Source organism: Anguilla rostrata, chromosome 7, assembly GCF_018555375.3.
Source record: "Anguilla rostrata isolate EN2019 chromosome 7, ASM1855537v3, whole genome shotgun sequence".
NCBI lineage: Eukaryota > Metazoa > Chordata > Actinopteri > Anguilliformes > Anguillidae > Anguilla > Anguilla rostrata.
The window spans coordinates 45,778,103-45,795,525 of record NC_057939.1 but is presented as its reverse complement, the minus strand read 5'-3'; the positions used below and the strand labels follow the sequence as shown (position 1 = coordinate 45,795,525).

Here is a 17,423-nt window from a genome sequence, read left to right as displayed (position 1 = left end):
ACCTCTTTAGGTAAGCACCACACGACCACAACACAACCGCACCTCTTAAGGTAAGGACCACAACACAACCGCACCTCTTTAGGTAAGCACCACACGACCACAACACAACCGCAGCTCTTAAGGTAAGGACCACAGCACAACCACACCTCTTAAGGTAAGAACCACGACCACAACACAACCGCACCTCTTATGGTAACAACCACAATACACCTGGATCTTTTACGTTAAGAAGCACACAACCACACCTCTTACAATACTGACCACACAACCACTTCACATCCTTACCTCTTGCAGTAAGAACCTCTCAACTATGCTGACCGTCTCTCCTTCCCTTCCTGTTCCAGATCGTTCTGCCAGTCCTATGATATGAAGCAGCACTCCACAAAGGTGTTCAGAGACATCGTTAACGCGCTGGGGTCCTTCATACAGTCTCTGTTCATTGCACCGAGCGCTGTGCCTGCCAACACAGCTGCTGGTGAGTACACGCATGCGCAAACACACTTAAACACACACATGTGCACACACACACACACACACACACACACTGCTACTCAGACACGTTCACTGACTTCACATGTACAGAGTGCCTGGTGAGGTATGGTAGCTCATGCTTATTAATGAGCAGAGATCCTAGTGAGGTAGTTCATGAATATTAATGAGCTGAGATTCAGAGACCCTTGGGCTCTGATTCTATTGGCTGTGGATGCCTGTTGAATTGTTCTTGCTGTCAGTCCATTAACGATGAGGATCTGATGCTCATGTGTATTAATCCCTGCTCAAGGGAGGTTCAGCGTTCACAGGATCTCTAGCTTTTTAAGACAGGATGTGTTCTCTTAAAGGGGGCTCTTTCTAGGGTAAAGAATCTCTGCCCCGGTGAACATCTCTTATATGTCTCTAACTAGCATAACCTTCATATAGGGATGTCTTCATTTCACACAGCTCTTGTTTCTCTCTCTCTCTCCATTCTTCCCCCCTCCCCCCTTCAGGTGGGTCAGTCTCCGGGGGGCCGGCAGGTGTCCAGGGCGGGGCAGGCGCCGGGGGAGCTGGCGGGGGTCCGACCGCGCAGGCAGCGTTTGAATACCGCGGCACCTGGATTCCTCTGATGGCCGTCAATGTCCAGGGTAGCGCTAAGGCTACTTAGTGAGTGTCATTTGTTACATTTTTCTACCCATGAGAAATGCAGATAAAGGAACACTTAGAGATGACAACAAAAATAGCGGAGTGTTCTAGATCAATTTCTCTTATGCTTATAATTAACTTCCATTTGTTTAACAAGGTAATTCACAAGGATTGACAGAAGCAGGTAATGTTTTGAAATGGAAAAATTGCATAACAGAACAGAAGAATAAAATTAAGCTGATATTCACTGAAATCTACCAATACTGAAAAAGTACAACCATAAGTCATTTAAATTAAATTAGACATGTTGGACTTAAAAAGCCGAGGTCTGTCATATGTTTAGATCAGTGTGTAGCTACAAGTCCACATAACTCTTGTTCACATGCAGAAGTGATTTGCAGTGATGCGCTGTGGGAAGCGATGATTAAACCCATTGTTTTTGCAGCTGTGCAAACAGCCACTAGACAAACAAAGGCATTTCTGTCCTGTGTGGTGGGACCTCTGCCCGCCGTGCGGAGGGCCCAGCTGTTTCGCGTCGCGTTACATGTTTTAGCCCCCGAGAGAAGCCCAACAGCGGGAGGACCGCCCCAACAGCTGGCCTCTCTCTTCTCATTGCTCAAAATGAGCTCAGCCCTGCGGGCAGGGCTCGACTTAAGCAGTAGTCAAATTATGCATCAGTGATGAGACTAGATGGGCTGAATGGCTTGTTCTGCTCATTATGTATTCTTATGGTTTTATGTTCCTGAGTTGTGAAGTGGCCTAACATGAAAAGGCCTGAATATCAAGAGCAAAGAGCTTCTGGTTTCTATAGAGGGTATTTGACACAGTGGGTGTCACGTCAATGCATTAGCTGTCCTGTTCCCACTGCTACATATATGTATATATACACACACAGGCATGCGTACACGTGCACACATGCATACATTTCCCAACATCCTCTCTGCCTTGTCCCCCCCCCCCCCCCCCAGCCTGGAGATGTTGGACAAAGTGGAGCCCCCCTCCATCCCGGAGGGGTACGCGATGTCCGTGGCGTTCAGCGCCCTTCTGGACCTGGTGAGGGGAATCACCGCCATGATCGAGCGGGAGCTGGCCAAGGAGGCCGCCGCCGCTGCCGCCGCCCACAACGGCTCGGACGCGCCCCCCGCTGACCCTCAGGGCCACGCCCAAGATCAGGAGCCAGGTAAGCGAGCGAAGGGAGGCAGCGTTAGGAGAGGTACTTCCTCCACACTGTCTGCCTGGTTCATGCAGAAGGAGGATAGAAAATGCTGCTTCTTTTATACAACCATCCAAGTCTATATAATCTGAAGTCTGTAGCCGCTTGCCACAAGCAGCGGTCTGCTATGACATTGTAATACATTACTGGCATTTAGCAGAGAATGCAAACACAAGTACAAAGGTCAGGGGCCAAAGTGTAACAATTCATTAGAAGCGGAAAGTTTAGTCCCAAGAGAGACAGCAAGTACAGGCTCCACTGCCAACTTATCATCTACCCTACTGAACATTAAACAAGTTACACAAACACGAGCAAAACAAGCCCTCGTGAGCACAGAACTGCATTATACAAACAATAGGGAAGAACCACAGCCTCTGTATACATATGATGTTAGCTGCAGCAGGTGGTTAACTTTAACTTCAGCCAGAATGAGGACTGCGGGTGCAAACAGACGCACGTATTGAGCATCATTCCTGTAGTCATTCTGCCGAACGTTGGAGGAGAACGCAAGCGGTTAATCAGAGTTGCGGTCTGTGACCCTGGTCCTGGCATGCCAGTGGGTCTACTGCTTTCTGTAATAACTTGGAAACTAATTAATTTTAAAAATCAGTCCATGAAAGCATTTGATTAAACGGTTAACTCCCTTCACTTGGTTTCTTGGGTCTGAACTGGTTGCTGATTTTAACAGCAGAACTTGCAGATCTCCAGGACCAGGGATGCAGAACCCCTGTAGCGTAAAGTGTTCTCTGACTGAAGGCAGTCTGAAGCTCTATGCTGTCCTCTGCTGGTGTACTGGTGGATTGCAGTTAACTCTGCTCACTAATCTGTGCTGACTGTAATATCTCTCCCTCTCTCAGTTCCCCAGCTGGTTTGGGAGGAGATGGTAAACGCATGCTGGTGTGGACTCCTTGCGGCTCTCTCCCTCCTGCTAGATGCCAGGTACACATCAGCTTCCTCCAGAGAGTTTCAAAAGCTGCTTTACTTAATTTGCTTTTATTGTTACACCGACTGAACAAGTTAAAGAAAACAGCTGCACAAAAGAGCATCAGAGATAACTGCTTTAATTATATGTGTGTGTGTGCACGTGTGTGTGTGTCCAGCACGGACGAGACGGCCACGGAGAACATCCTGAAGGCGGAGCTGACGATGGCGTCACTGTGCGGGCGTTTGGGCCTGGTCACGCCCCGCGACGCCTTCATTACCGCCATCTGCAAGGCCTCCCTCCCGCCGCACTACGCCCTGACTGTGCTCAGCAGCTCCTCCGCCAGTCTCACCACCAAGAGTAAGGCTGTGTGTGTGTGTGTGTGTGTGTGTATGAGTATGACTGTATGTGTGTGTATAATATTGTGTTTGTGTGTGTGTGTGTGTGAGCATGTGTGTTTGTGTGTGTGTGTGTGTAATACTGTGTGTCTTTCACAGCGTACTCCATCCAGGGACAGAGTGTGCAGATGATCAGCCCCTCCAGTGAGTCCCATCAGCAGGTGGTGGCTGTGGGCCAGCCTCTCTCCGCCCAGCCCCAGGGCACTGTGGTGGTAAGGACCCCGGCCTGCTGGTCACCTCCTTCCAATCAGCAGCCAGTGTAGGCCTCGTAAACAAATTGGGTGGACTCTTCAGCCAATCGGTGACTTAAATCAACTTACAAGATGTAAGCGTTGAAGCTCATCCAAAACCCCGCCCAGAGTGTATAGCCCCGAGTGTGTAACCCCGCCCTCTTTCTGCAGCTGACGGCGAAGAACATCCAGTGCATGCGGACTCTGCTGAACCTGGCGCACTGCCACGGGGCCGTGCTCGGCACGTCCTGGCAGCTGGTCCTGGCCACCCTGCAGGTACCCTCCCATCTCCAGGCCTCTCCTGTACGGCAGGTGCTGCCTTAAGTTTGGTGCTCTCAGCTGAGTCACAGCTTTTAATGGAAAGTAAGGTAAAAGCTCTGAGGTCTGCCAGATCCCCCGATCCCCCCTTGCAGCTCACTCTGTCTTTCCTGCAGCACCTGGTGTGGATTCTAGGCCTGAAGCCTGGGGCCGGTGGTGCTCTGAAGCCCGGCCGTGCAGTGGAGGGCCCCAGCACGGTGAGCGGCCTCTCACCCTGGTCTACCCTCTCAACCCTCCAGTCCTATAGACAGCACAGTCACATGACCCACGCGGCTCCTCTCCCTCCATCCTTCAATCCTTCTGTCAACACAGTCACATGACCCACAAGGCTCCTCCCCCTCCGTCTTCCAGTCCTGCAGTCAGCACTGTCACATGATCCATGTGGCTCCTCCCTCTCCATCCTCCAATCCTACAGTCAGTCACATGACCCACACCACTCCTTCGAAGGATCTGACCGCTCGCACCCTCTGCTGTCTGTTCCACAGGTGCTGACCACAGCCGTGATGACTGACCTGCCGGTCATTTCCAACATCTTATCCAGGCTGTTCGAGAGCTCCCAGTCAGTAAACAAGCTCCCCTTCTCTGATGGCTAACACTCTTAACAGCTGCGGTTGCCTTTACGTGTTGAGATTCCGTGTTTGGTTCACGTTTGGCCCACGTTTGGTTCAAGTTTTTTTTCATGTTTGGTGTGCGTTTGGCCAATGTTTGGCTCACATTCTCCGTGTCTGTGTGCAGGTACTTGGATGACGTGTCCCTGCACCACCTGATCAACGCTCTCTGCTCGCTGTCCATGGAGGCCATGGAAATGGCTTATGGGAACAATAAGGTACAGTGTGGCCCCTCAGGAGCGGCATTCAGATGCTAATCTGTGTGCAGGAGTACCAGTCTGCTTTTGGAAAAGCCTTAATATTTATTGATCAACGGCAATTACTTGTGCCTGACTCTGTAGACCAACCATCTGCTACCCTGGTCCTGGAGAGCTGCCTGCTGGCTTGTGCTGGTACTCTGTACTTAACTGGTCAATTAAAGCAGCTGATTACATAGTTAACTCGTCTAAGCTACGTTTTAGAGTCTGAATTGGTTGCTGAATTTATATTGAAGACAAATTCCAGAAAACCCTGCAGGTCTTCAAGATCACTGCTGCTGTAGACTTCTCAAGCGATTTTACAGTTCTGCGTGACTTGTTCACAATACACCTGTCCAAGTCTTAAGAATATTGTTCTTAATTTTGATTTCTATGGTTCCCTTGTTTAGGAGCCTTCCTTGTTTGCAGTCGCAAAGCTGCTTGAGACCGGTCTGGTCAACATGGACCGCATTGAGATTCTCTGGAGGCCTTTGACTGGTCACTTGCTGGAGGTACATATATCAGTCAAACAGTATCGCCCAATAGCTTCCACTTTGTAAAAGGCTAGCTGATTGGCTCATTGAGGCAGAGTGTTTGTGATGCATATGTGTTTGTGATGTGTACTTGTACTACCCCCTGTGTTAATATGTAAACCATGCTGGTTGGTGGCTGCATCTTTTTAGTAGTGTATATTAGAGATTAGAGAGAGCGCTAACCTCCATGTTAACCTGAAATATCCACCACTTGCTTTTTCATTTATATTCTTGTTTAGCAGTAGATTAACCTGTCTGGTTTGTGCACGGCCCGTGAGAGCCAGCCATGTGTCTGTGAGTGTTTTTGTCTTCACGGTGTCTCTCTTTCTCCCTGTCTCTCTCTCTCTCTCTCTCTCTCTGCCGCTTTCTCTTTTGCGTACATTTGTCTTTTGCAGAAGGTAAGTTCTAAAACTCCTCTTCTCCCTTGTTCGCTCTCTTGCCGAAAACCCCAAAGATTTCCGCGTTGTTTCTTCTACACCGGCGATCAGAAAGGACTGCTCAGTGAGTTAAGTGGGCGGGGTAAGGTCATGGTTAAGGCTGGTTTCTTGTACGTGCGGTGTTGTGAGTGGCATGGTGATCAGGTTTTTCCACTGGGGACCAGTTGTCCTTCTGATGAGTCATTCTTTCTTGTCGCCGCTGTGTTTTTTCTCTTTCCCTTCACTGTTGGGGACTTGCAACTCTGCTGTAGACGTCACAGAGATTTGATTTTTAACTTATTTCATTATATACTTTATCTTCACATAAAATCCATCCTGAAACTGTAATGTGTAGACATTCACAAATTTTGTATATTTAACAAAAAAATTCACTATTTATATAATGGACCATAACCGTTTATATATGACTTATGGAATTAGTTACGAAAAAATTATCAAAAAGTTGATTCATTATCTATTTGCAGTACAAATTTATCATTTCAGTGGTTGTCAGAATTTACAGCTTGTAATGAATTGTGGATGCCATTTCCCATTAGACGTAACACAATGTAATTATGAAGTGATCATGTGATGCAGGATTACTGGGTGATATGTGAAGTGTAAAGGAGGGATTGATGGTGACTGTCTGCACTCTATTGAACCTGTGATTCTGAACAGCATGCACACACACACACAAATACACGCACACGCTCTCACACGCACACACACGCACACACACACTCTCTCTTTCTCTCTTCCTCTCACGCACTTGCACCACCTTCTCTACCCCACCTGCGTACAGACTTGTTTACACCACCCCCTCCCTCTCTCTTTCACTCTCCTGATCTCTCTCTTTCTCTGTCTTTTCTCTGCGCGCCTGTTTGTCCATGTTCCTCCCGCTGCACCCCCACAGGTGTGTCAGCACCCCAACTCTCGAATGCGGGAATGGGGTGCGGAGGCCCTGACGTCGCTGATCAAAGCAGGCCTGGCCTACAAGCACGACCCGCCCCTGTCCCAAAACCAGGTACTGGCTCGCAGTTTACGACGATGATGATGTCATTATTGCTATTATTGTTAGTGTTGTTAATTGGACCCGCTCTGGTCCTGCAGAGGCTGCAGCTGCTCCTCCTGGGCCCGCTGAAGGACCTCTCGGGCATCCTGCACGCTGACATCCGGCACCGGCAGCTGGAGAGCGTGCTGCAGATCCTGCAGAGCCAGGGGGACAGCCTGGGCCCCGGGTGGCCCCTGGTGCTGGGGGTCATCGGAGCCATCCGCAACGACCAGGGGTGAGCGACTTGGGTGCAGGGCTTCAGAGCGAGGCTTCAGAGTGGGTTACCGGGCTTTAAGCAGGGCTTTAGAACAGGTCTTTAGAGCGTGTCAAGCTGCACCTTCAGGCCGTTGGTGAAATCACACACTCAGTAAAAATGGCTTTTCTTTATTTGGGTCAGGTTGTCATTCTCTGAATGAAAGCTGAATTTGTTTCTGAGTGTGCCGACACTGTCCATTGTGGAAATTGCAGCTTTCTTCTGTCAGCTGTGAGCCTCTGCAGCCCCTAGTCTCACCACCTCTCTCCTCCCTTCAGCGAATCCTTGATCCGAACGGCCTTCCAGTGCCTGCAGCTGGTGGTGACGGACTTCCTACCCACAATGCCTTGCACCTGTCTCCAGATTGTGGTGGATGTCGCTGGCAGCTTTGGGCTGCAGAACCAGGAGCTGAACATCAGCCTGACCTCCATTGGGCTCCTGGTGAGTGTTGCTGATGGCCGACTGAACCCGTGCTCTGTCTCACCTGTTCACAGTCTTACTCATGAGATTCTCTAATAGCACTAACTTCATTACACACCTCTACGATGCTGCAAGTTGCTCTATAGGCTCTGCTATTTATATATATAAATGTAATTCTTCAGGTTTCAATCTATATACGTTAGATTCTGCAGGTCCATACACATTTACATTATATTATTTGGATTAGTAGCCATTTACATTTGATCCCTTTTGTTTATACCTAAGGGATGCTTTTGATTTCTTGGGTTAGCATCCATGCACAATAGAGTGTTTGGATTTAAACGTGTTTACCAAAAATTATCTGGATTATATTGCATTATTGTGTTAATTTACAGTTTACAGGAAAAACATTCCTCAATTTTCTTGATGGACTGAGAGCCATAATTTATTGGATTAGATTTTGTTGCTTTTGTTGCTGATGGTTTGAAATTTAAACAATTAAATTAAAAACCATCAGCAGCAAAAGCTAATATAATATAGTCCCTATAATATCTTAGTAAATCTTTAAAGCCTCTCTCTCTCTCTCTCCCTCTCTCTCTCTCACTCTCTCACTTATTCTCTCTCCTCTTTGCAGTGGAACATCTCGGACTACTTCTTCCAGCGGGGGGAGCTCATCGTACAGGAGCTGAACAGGGAGGAGGCCCTGATGGAGAAGCAGGCCAAGGAGAAGGGCGTGGCCCTGAACAGGCCCTTCCACCCGGCTCCGCCCTTCGACTGCCTGTGGCTGTGCCTGTACGCCAAGCTGGGGGAGCTGTGCGTGGACCCCCGTCCCGCCGTCCGCAAGAGCGCCGGACAGACCCTCTTCTCCACCATCAGCGCTCACGGCACCCTACTGCAGCCAAGCACCTGGCACACTGTGATCTGGAAGGTGCGTGCTGGTTATTACCACATTCACTGTAGTATTAGAGCTGATTATTATCATTACCGTATTCACTGTAGTATTAGAGCTGATTATTATCATGATCGTATACACTGTAGTATTAGAGCTGATTGTTATCCTGACCATATTCACTGTAGTATTAGAGCTGATTATTATTATGACCAATTATGAAAAAGAATGTAAAAATATTGTACTGAAAGTATGCACTGCGCTAAACAGAATTCCAAGGCCCAGTGAGGTCACTTCCTGTTTCTTCCTCTTGCTCTTCAAGGTACTCTTCCACCTGCTGGACTGTGTGAGGAAGTCCTCCACCACGGCAGACAAGGAGAAGATCGAGTCTGGGGGCGGGAACATCCTCATCCACCACTCACGCGACACGGCTGAGAAGCAGTGGGCGGAGACCTGGGTGCTGACTCTGGCGGGCGTGGCTCGTATCTTCAACACCCGGAGATACCTGCTGCAGTCACTCGGTGAGTGGGAACAGTGGGTGGGGTCACTGCGTGGGTGAGGTTGGGACTTTTTTTTTCCCAGAATCCTGTGTGAGTTCTACTTCTTTCTCTCTCCGATCCTGCAGGTGACTTCTTCAAAGCCTGGGAGGTGCTGCTGGATCACATCCAATCAGCCGCCCTCAGCAAGAATAACGAGGTCTCATTGGCTGCGCTCAAGAGCTTCCAGGAGATCCTCCAGATCACCTCGCCCGCCCGCGATTCCGAAAAGCCCGACGCGCTCGCCGCCATGGGCGTGCCCGCCCTCGCCGACCCCCTCCCCGCCTCCGGGCCCGGCAGACCCCTCCCCCTCGCCCTGCCGCGATCCGATTCGCTGTCCGAGAGGCTTTGCCGCTACGAGGGGGCGGAGCAGGCGCCCTGCGGGCCGGTGGACGAGGCGGAGGACTCAGCGCTGTGGTGGTCGGCCTGGAACACCTGGTACCGGACCGGCATGGAGTGCACCCGCCCCCCGAGCGCCGCCGACAAGCTGGCCTTCATCCCCAGCCAGCCCTTCCTCACCGCGCTGGTCCAGATCTTCCCGGCGCTCTACCAGCACGTCAAGGCCAACTTCAGCATGGAGGACCTGGGCAAGCTGGGCGTCATCCTCCAGGGGGCGGTGTCCGTGCCCATCAGCTCCGACGCCTCGCCCTTCATACTGCCCTCCTACACCGAGGCCGTCCTCACCAGCCTGCAGGAGGCGGTGCTCACCGCGCTGGACGTTCTGCAGAAGGTGAGTGGCCGGGGGTGCTGCCCCCTGCTGGTTTGGAGGTGCTCTGCACACAGGAAATGCAGGTATAGATTGTAAATTATGCTTGAGATGATGAAGCGTCTTTGTGATCAGTAAGTGATCAGTGCCTTCCCTGGGTTTTCTCCCTGGGGGGTATGCAGGCCATCTGCGTGGGCCCGGAGAACATGCAGGCCATGTTTCCCGCCATCTTGGACCAGCTGTTGCTGTTTGTGGAGTTCTCCTGCAAGCCCCCGCAGTACGGCAAGCTGGAGACCAAGCACATCGCCAACGCCAAGTACAACCAGGCAAGCAGCCCTCGCCAGAGTCGTTATGACGATCGGGGGGGGGGGGGTGGCTAGTGGGTGCTTGAAGACAGGGGTGTGATGGATTGGGTGCTTCTGTTAGTCTGATGTCTTCTGTTCTGTCTGTCTGTCCGTCCGTCTACACACACTCATCCCACCCACCCCTCTTGTTGGGGAAAAAAATATCTTTTTGAGAGAATTTTTTTTTTTATCCTGCTCGACTTCTCCAGCAGCTGAATGTGTTTGTTTTTCAGAAATGAAGCCCGTGTTAAGTTTGGTCTGATTCTGTTTCATCTCATGAAAAAGGCATAAATATGTGTATATCAGTAAATCTCTCTGTAGCTTTAGTTCTGAGGGAAATTCAGTCAGAACGCTCTCTTCTCATCATGGTCCCAGTTGGTGCACCATGCCAGGTCTACTGTGTCAGTAATTTACCTCAGAAAAAACTCAGTTCCAACAGTCGTAGTCAGATTTGCTGCATTTTTTACGTTACCTGTTTTTTTTTGGTTGTTTTTTTTTTTTTAAACAGAGAACTACAAGCAAGGTAACGGTTTGTGTGATCTTTTTTCCTCTTTATTTTTTGTCTTCTTTTTATTTTTTCCTCATTTTTCTGATACTACAAAAACGGATCGTCTTTAATAGATCCAACTGTTTGCTCCGGTGAGTTCCGCCTCCCTTCAGTCTGCTTACAGCTTTGACCCGGTCTGAATGATAACTCCGGGGGGAGTGTGAATGATGGCATGGGCAGCACCCCCTCATCTTCCTCTTCCTCACTCACAGTCCCTCTCAGTGGCCCGTCTCCGTCCCTGGATGCTGACGTCGTGTTTGTGCTGTCATGTGCCTGTGATTTCTCTTGTTATTTAATCTTGTGTTATGGCGATTAATGCGTTTGTATGGCCGCATGCTATTAGCCTTTTTTGTTGTTTAATAAAGTTTTATGTTGCTGTGTTTGACATAAGGTGCTTTCTTGCCCTTTCTATCTCTCTCTCACTCTTTTTCACTCACATGCTCCCTCTCTCTTGCTCCCTCTATCTCTGTTTCTCACATTATCTCTCTTTCTGGCTCTCTTTTTACGTCTTTCCTTCTCTCTCTGCCTTCTCCCCCGTGCCTCTCTCTGATTGGACAATAGGCAGAGTGGGTGGCCTTAAACTACGTCCCCTTTGCGGAGCGGTCCTTAGAGGTGGTGGTGGATCTGTACCAGAAGACTGCCTGCCACAAAGCAGTGGTCAATGAGAAGGTTCTGCAGAACATCATAAAGGTACGGAATCGAGAACACCAACACTTAACAGTTTCCACGGAGACCTGTGTGATGTCACACAGGCCAATACAGAGAACCAGTGCAGCAGTAGATCAGGCCCACACCTGACAATCAAACCCCACCCCCCAATCTTGGGCGTGGCTGTGAGCTGATATGATGTATAACACAGGGTGCTGTGGGGGCCTTTCATTTCATATGACTGTGTGCTGGCTCTGTTTTCTCTCCCCCCTGAATGATATGGGCCATGGCAGTAAAACTGGGACCTGTGGGAGTCCCGTGAAGTTCTGGAAGTAGAAACTTGCCTTCCCTCTCGTTATGGGTGCATTGGGGCTCATTAAAAACTCTGTTCTGTCTTGGTCACGTATGATTTATTTTTAGTGGTCTGGTTGTTTCAGCTAGATTTCCCATGTTTGACACGCAGCTGAAAACTAGCTCAGCCCAAGATTTTATGTGCCATCTAGAAATTTGATGACAAAGAGTCAAGACGTGTTTATTGATGTGTGTAGCATCTGCTGGCCTGGTAAAGGTGGAATGCATTATCATTTTCCATTTTAAACACGTTTAATTTTCTCTTCAGTTTTGCTTTTTTTCACATAAAAACTTTATTTAATTTGTAGAATGGGAGAGCATGTGATTCAGGGCAAGATTCTTTCTAGTCGTAACCACACAGACATAACCATTGTGAGAATGCTGGTACTGTGCCTGCAGAGCAGCCATATTCCCTTCCCTCTATCCTTGGAGAGCCACAGGCAGAGTTTTTATTGCCATCTTAAATTCAGCAGACATTTTATACCCTGGAAACCCGGTGAGGTGAAGTAGTGCTGACTGCTTAGTAACAGTGAAAACCAGCACACCCTTGGGCAAGGCTCCCTTGTGTGTGTGTGCGGTGGTGGTGTGGTGGTGGTGTGCGTGGTGGTGTGTGTGTGGGTGGTGGTGGTGTGTGGGTGTGTGTGTGTGGTGTGTGTGTGTGTGTGTGTGTGTGTGTGTGTGTGTGTGTGTGTGTGTGTGTGTGTGTGTGTGTGTGTGTGTGTGTGTGTGTGTGTGTGTGTGTGTGTGTGTTTTTATGGCACAACAAAATTCCTCTGCCTCTGGTTGAGATATTTAGGCTTTGAAAATCATTATTTCCTGATTAATCTGGGAAAAAATTATTTCAGAGGCATTTAGAGACAGATGATTACGTCATATGCAGTAGAAATAACATAACTGCAATGCAGAAGAAGGAATTTGCCAGAAGCAGCTTTATGGCCCATTAGACTGGGTACAGGAAGTAGTCCGGCTCCTCTGAGCTGCTTCCCGTGTTCGCCCCCCCCCCCACAGACTCTGAGGGTGCCGCTGGGTCTGAAGTACGCCTGCCCGTCGGAGAGCACCTGGAAGCTGGCCGTGTCCTCCCTGCTCCGGGTCCTGTCCGTCGGCCTGCCCGTCGCCCGGCAACACGCCTCCTCCGGGAGGTTCGACACCATGTGGCCGGAGCTCGCAAACGCCTTCGAGGACTTCCTGTTCACTAAAAGGTGTCGCACCCGCCCCCTTTTTTACATTCAAAAAATTCCCCGTCATCGTTGGCACTTTCGCTTTTTAGAATGAGCCGGACTGCAGTTCTAACTGGTCAGCTGAGGTTGGTTTATTGTGTCATAGTCGCATATTAATAATCTCATAATTGGTGTCGGTTTTGTAAGCACGGGTTTATTGATTGATTGATAAGCTGTGGTGGAAGTTGACTATTTGAAAACCTGTGCATGTAATAAAAAAACTCAATTTCATCTAAGAGAGAAAAGACTTGATTTGAGTTTTTGTGATTTTTTTTCCCCCCCAAATGACAAAAATCGGCCTCTTTCCTCCATAGCACACCCCCTGATAATCTGTCCATTCAGGAATTCCAGAGAAACGAAAGCATCGATGTTGAGGTAAAACCACTTTTGTTCACCTTTTTTTGGGTTGTTGTCATTAATGTTGCATTTTAAAGGAAAACGGTTTAAGATGTTTATTACATTACAAGGCTAAGGCTACCCTGTTAAACACAATTTAGGATATAGAGCTTCAAGCGGCAGAATGATTGGAGGATGTCATATTGGACCCAGAATAAATGTTTGTGTTTCTGACTCTGTTGTTTGCAGGTAGTTCGGCTCATCAGCACGGAGATTTTGCCTTTCGCCAACTTCATCCCCAAAGAGTTCGTCGGGCAGATCATGGCGATGCTCAATAAGGGATCCATCCACTCGCAGTCCTCCTCATTCACAGGTCAGAAAATGGCTGCCCTGTAAACCACAACTCCCCACATTAAACCCTGTGAATGTCAGTTATGATGGTCACAAAGAATTACATTGTTTTATACATCATTCATTCTTTTGTACATTTTATACATTTAATGCATAATTTTTAGCTATTGTTCCATGCTTAAATATGTTTTTTAAGGCTCACCAAAAGCAAGGATTGTCACCCTAGGCAACTATTGTAGAAAATAAATGGTTTAGGTTTGGATGATGGAGTTTAAGTTCAAGATCCGTGTTTTAATTGGTGGTTATTATTTTGCTTCATGATCCCGGCTCTAAACGGTGGTGATTAGTTTATTTTGACATCCCTGCACTGAATGGTTGCTATTACTTTATTGTGAGTTCCAAGATCATAATTGGAGGTGATTTATTTTGTTTTGAGATTCCTGTTCTAAGGGGAGTTTTTATTTTTGTCTTGTTGTTTCTCCGTTCCCCTGCAGAAGCGGAGATTGACGTGCGGATGCGGGAGGAGTTCTCCAAGGTGTGCTTCGAGACGCTGCTCCAGTTCTCCTTCAGCAATAAGGGCTCCACGCCGCAGGAGGGCTACATCTCGCGCATGGCGCTCTCCGTCCTGCTGAAGCGGTCCCAGGACGTCCTGCGCCGCTACGTGGAAGACGAGAGGCTGAGCGGCCGCTGCCCCCTCCCCAGGTGAGACCCCCCCCCACCCCCTCCCCCCCGCCACCCATAGAATCCAACCACAGGGTGAGATTGCTCACTCTGGCAACCTCTAGGCATACACATGTAAGTATTTTAGGCACAGTCGCTGTCAGAGCCAGGTGTGAACAGATAATGATGCTGGGTCTTACCTGTCACGTAGGTAAATTTGTCAGTCACTGTCACAGGCGCAGGAAGGTGTGTACAGGTATGTATTTTACTCGCTGGCATAGTAACGAGGTGTATACAGGTAAGTTTGACAGATGCTACGCTAACACATCCAGGTGCGTATGTTAGTCACGCTCTCTGACAGAGCAAGGTACGCACAGTTTGGTGTTTTAGGCAATGCTTAACACTAAGCCAGATGCACAGGTATGTATGTCTGTTACCGTCTCTTTCATTACGTTACAATTGCGTTATAGGCATTTAGCAGACGCTCTTATTCAGTGCAACTTACACAACGTTGGGCAGGTGTGCACAGGTGAGTGTTTTAGGTGTCACCTATGATGACATAGCCAGCTGCACAGGTAAGTATGTCACTCATCGTCTCTTACACGGGCAGGTGTGCACAGGTGAGTCCAGGTCAGGTATGTACAGCATGCGCTGAATTCAGGCACGGTCTATTGGGAGAGCAAACCTCCGCTTGTGTTGGATCTCTCTCTGCTCTCTGTGAATGAATGCTTGCGTGTTGCTATGATACTCAGGCGTAGTGTAACGGTCTTTTCACTGTCTTCCTCAGTCCACAGAGGACGAAGCTTGATTGCCATCAGCTCAGGTTAATGCCATTTGCCTCCTTCAGATATCGTTTCGTTTTCCTTTTTTTTTTTTATCCGGAAGGAAACCAATGCTTGTTTCTTTTCTTTTCCCCCTTTGTGAGTGAGTCCACTCCTCTCCACAGTGATGCAGTTACCGGGGGGTGGGGGGTTAGGGGGAGGGGGGCACGGTGCCATTTTGAATGTTATAAGTTGTGTTTGTTTGTGTTTTTGAAGCATATTTTTAACGGTTCACTCTAGAGGGCAGTGTCCTCTCTGAGAAAAGGAGAGAGATGGCTTGAGAAACACCTGGGTTAAAAAAGACAGTATTTGAAGTTCTTTAAACCTTCAGAGACTGGTGAAATTCCTGCAGATTACTGACCATTTTAAAACGCATCTGTTTTCACCCGCTATTGAGAACGATGACAATTCTTCTTTTGTATGATAATGCGTTTTGGTAATCCTTTTTTGCTGAAAATTCTCGGGGATCTGCAGGAACTGTTTTCACATTATACGGGCATCTGAAGTATTAAAGTAGTTCAAATACATTTGACCCAGGTTTGGTAAGAAATACGTGTATGCTTGTGCATGTATGAAGGTCAATTTGGTAAACGGTGGGTTCTTTATTTACTTACTTACTTTCTTTATTGTTCCCCAGGCAACAAGTCACTGAGATCATCTTTGTTCTAAAAGCAATCAGCACCCTTATGGACTCTCTTAAGAAGACTCAGCCTGAGAATGGTGAGGCCAGACTCCTCCCAGAAACACGCCATTGCCGCTTTTAAGTATACAGTATGCAGTATAATTATTAGATCACCAGGCTTGGAACTTGAGGGTTGCAGGCTTGATTCCCAGTTACTCTGGATGAAAGCGTTTTGCTGTGTGTGTCAGTGTGAATGTTGCGTAATGGACGGCCGAGCGTTCTAGCTCAGCGCTGATTCCTCTGTCTCTCTCTCTCTCCCTCCAGTGGACGGGAACACCTGGGCACAGGTGATCACTCTGTATCCCACGCTGGTGGAGTGCATCACCTGCTCCTCCTCGGAGGTCAGCTCCGCCCTGAAGGAGGCCCTGGGGCCGTTCAAAGACTTTATGCAGCCGCCGGTCAGCAAAGTCCAGAACGGGGAGTCGTGACCGGCCCGCGTCCGGCACCGGAGCTCGGACACCGGAGTTCGCTCTTTTGGTTTGTTCTTTTTTTTGTTTGTTTAATGAACGATGGAGGACATGTTTTGCCTTCCTTTTTTCTTTGATTTACGGATAACATGCGTGTGAACTCTCTGCTCACCATGAGCCCATCTAACAGACCATGATACTCCACACCCCCCACCCCTCCCCCGAGGGAAAATTGTGAGTGACAGGCCGGACCTCGACGGCGAGTCTTGAAAGGCCTCAGCGTGTGCTTTTTGTTCAGAGTGTGGGCGACACAGTCAGACTGGCTGGATTTCTGCATCAACCGCTGCTTTTGTTGAACTGCAGTGTTCCTGTTCTATTTTGGATTTTTTTTTTTTTTGCTTGATTTGCTTTTTGTTTTCTTTTTTCCCCCCTTAAGAAAAGGCAAATGTACAGTGTGTGGTGATAGTGTTAATGATGTCATTACGAATAAAGTATTTGGGCTGTACTAACACTAAAAGCAAAAAAAAACAAAAAAAAAACTCATTAACATATTCAAAAAAAAAAAAAGATTTTTTTCTGCACTTTTTCCAACATCAAGAATTTTATGCAAGATCTTACTGGAACATTCCATATCATCATTAGCCAGCCTGAAAGGGGTGTGCTTGTGTGTGTAAAATAAATGGTACAGTTCTATTAAAAAACAACCAAATATTTTCCTCTGTCTTCATGCTGCCCTGTGTTTCTGTTATTCTGGAATTGTTTGCCATACAGTACATGTTGCAGGAAATGAAAGCATTCACTGATCTCTGAATGATAAGAAGTCACCAGTTTAGAATATAGGCCATGTATATTCTTCATGAAATGCATACCTATTTCTGACATAATCTGGTTTAAAGAGAGTAAAAGTTTTGAATTTTGCAGTCATTCCATTGTCTATCTGTGACACAGTGACCCTGATCTTCACTGGCATGTAGTTATGTCTTATGGCAAAAGCAAAAAGACTGTCACTCAATCTTAACTGTGCCGTGACCTAATAAAATTTTAAAACGATGCCCAATACAAATCTTGCTTATGTTGTTTTGGAGTTAGCATGTTACTTCTTGGCTGCATTATGATGTTGATAGATTTTATTCCAATTTTGACATTTTCTTGTATTAAACGTTGAGGAAAGGGAAAACATTGTTCTATATATATATAATCAGTTTTACTTT

The 17,423-nt window shown here is 47.9% G+C and overlaps 1 protein-coding gene across 3 annotated transcripts in view; it reads left to right on the top strand.

The window, feature by feature from the left end:
- Positions 1–16,935, top strand: part of LOC135259839 (protein MON2 homolog) — a 29,597-nt gene extending 12,662 nt beyond the window's left edge. The window contains exons 10-35 of one of the 3 annotated variants that reach the window (XM_064344676.1): positions 345–475; positions 987–1,140; positions 2,088–2,299; positions 3,190–3,271; positions 3,433–3,614; positions 3,752–3,864; positions 4,054–4,158; positions 4,317–4,397; positions 4,686–4,759; positions 4,936–5,026; positions 5,455–5,556; positions 6,907–7,017; positions 7,104–7,279; positions 7,576–7,738; positions 8,352–8,645; positions 8,929–9,127; positions 9,232–9,872; positions 10,031–10,174; positions 10,814–10,831; positions 11,301–11,429; positions 12,747–12,937; positions 13,270–13,330; positions 13,541–13,664; positions 14,137–14,344; positions 15,761–15,843; positions 16,070–16,935. In XM_064344676.1, coding sequence (XP_064200746.1) covers positions 345–475; positions 987–1,140; positions 2,088–2,299; positions 3,190–3,271; positions 3,433–3,614; positions 3,752–3,864; positions 4,054–4,158; positions 4,317–4,397; positions 4,686–4,759; positions 4,936–5,026; positions 5,455–5,556; positions 6,907–7,017; positions 7,104–7,279; positions 7,576–7,738; positions 8,352–8,645; positions 8,929–9,127; positions 9,232–9,872; positions 10,031–10,174; positions 10,814–10,831; positions 11,301–11,429; positions 12,747–12,937; positions 13,270–13,330; positions 13,541–13,664; positions 14,137–14,344; positions 15,761–15,843; positions 16,070–16,233 — 4,033 coding nt within the window. In that variant the 3' untranslated portion in view covers positions 16,234–16,935. Of the gene's footprint in view, positions 1–344; positions 476–986; positions 1,141–2,087; positions 2,300–3,189; positions 3,272–3,432; positions 3,615–3,751; positions 3,865–4,053; positions 4,159–4,316; positions 4,398–4,685; positions 4,760–4,935; positions 5,027–5,454; positions 5,557–6,906; positions 7,018–7,103; positions 7,280–7,575; positions 7,739–8,351; positions 8,646–8,928; positions 9,128–9,231; positions 9,873–10,030; positions 10,175–10,700; positions 10,716–10,813; positions 10,832–11,300; positions 11,430–12,746; positions 12,938–13,269; positions 13,331–13,540; positions 13,665–14,136; positions 14,345–15,760; positions 15,844–16,069 lie in introns of all 3 variants that reach the window. The other 2 variants (XM_064344677.1, XM_064344678.1) reach the window with 2 other exon arrangements.
- The last annotated feature ends 488 nt before the right edge of the window (positions 16,936–17,423 follow it).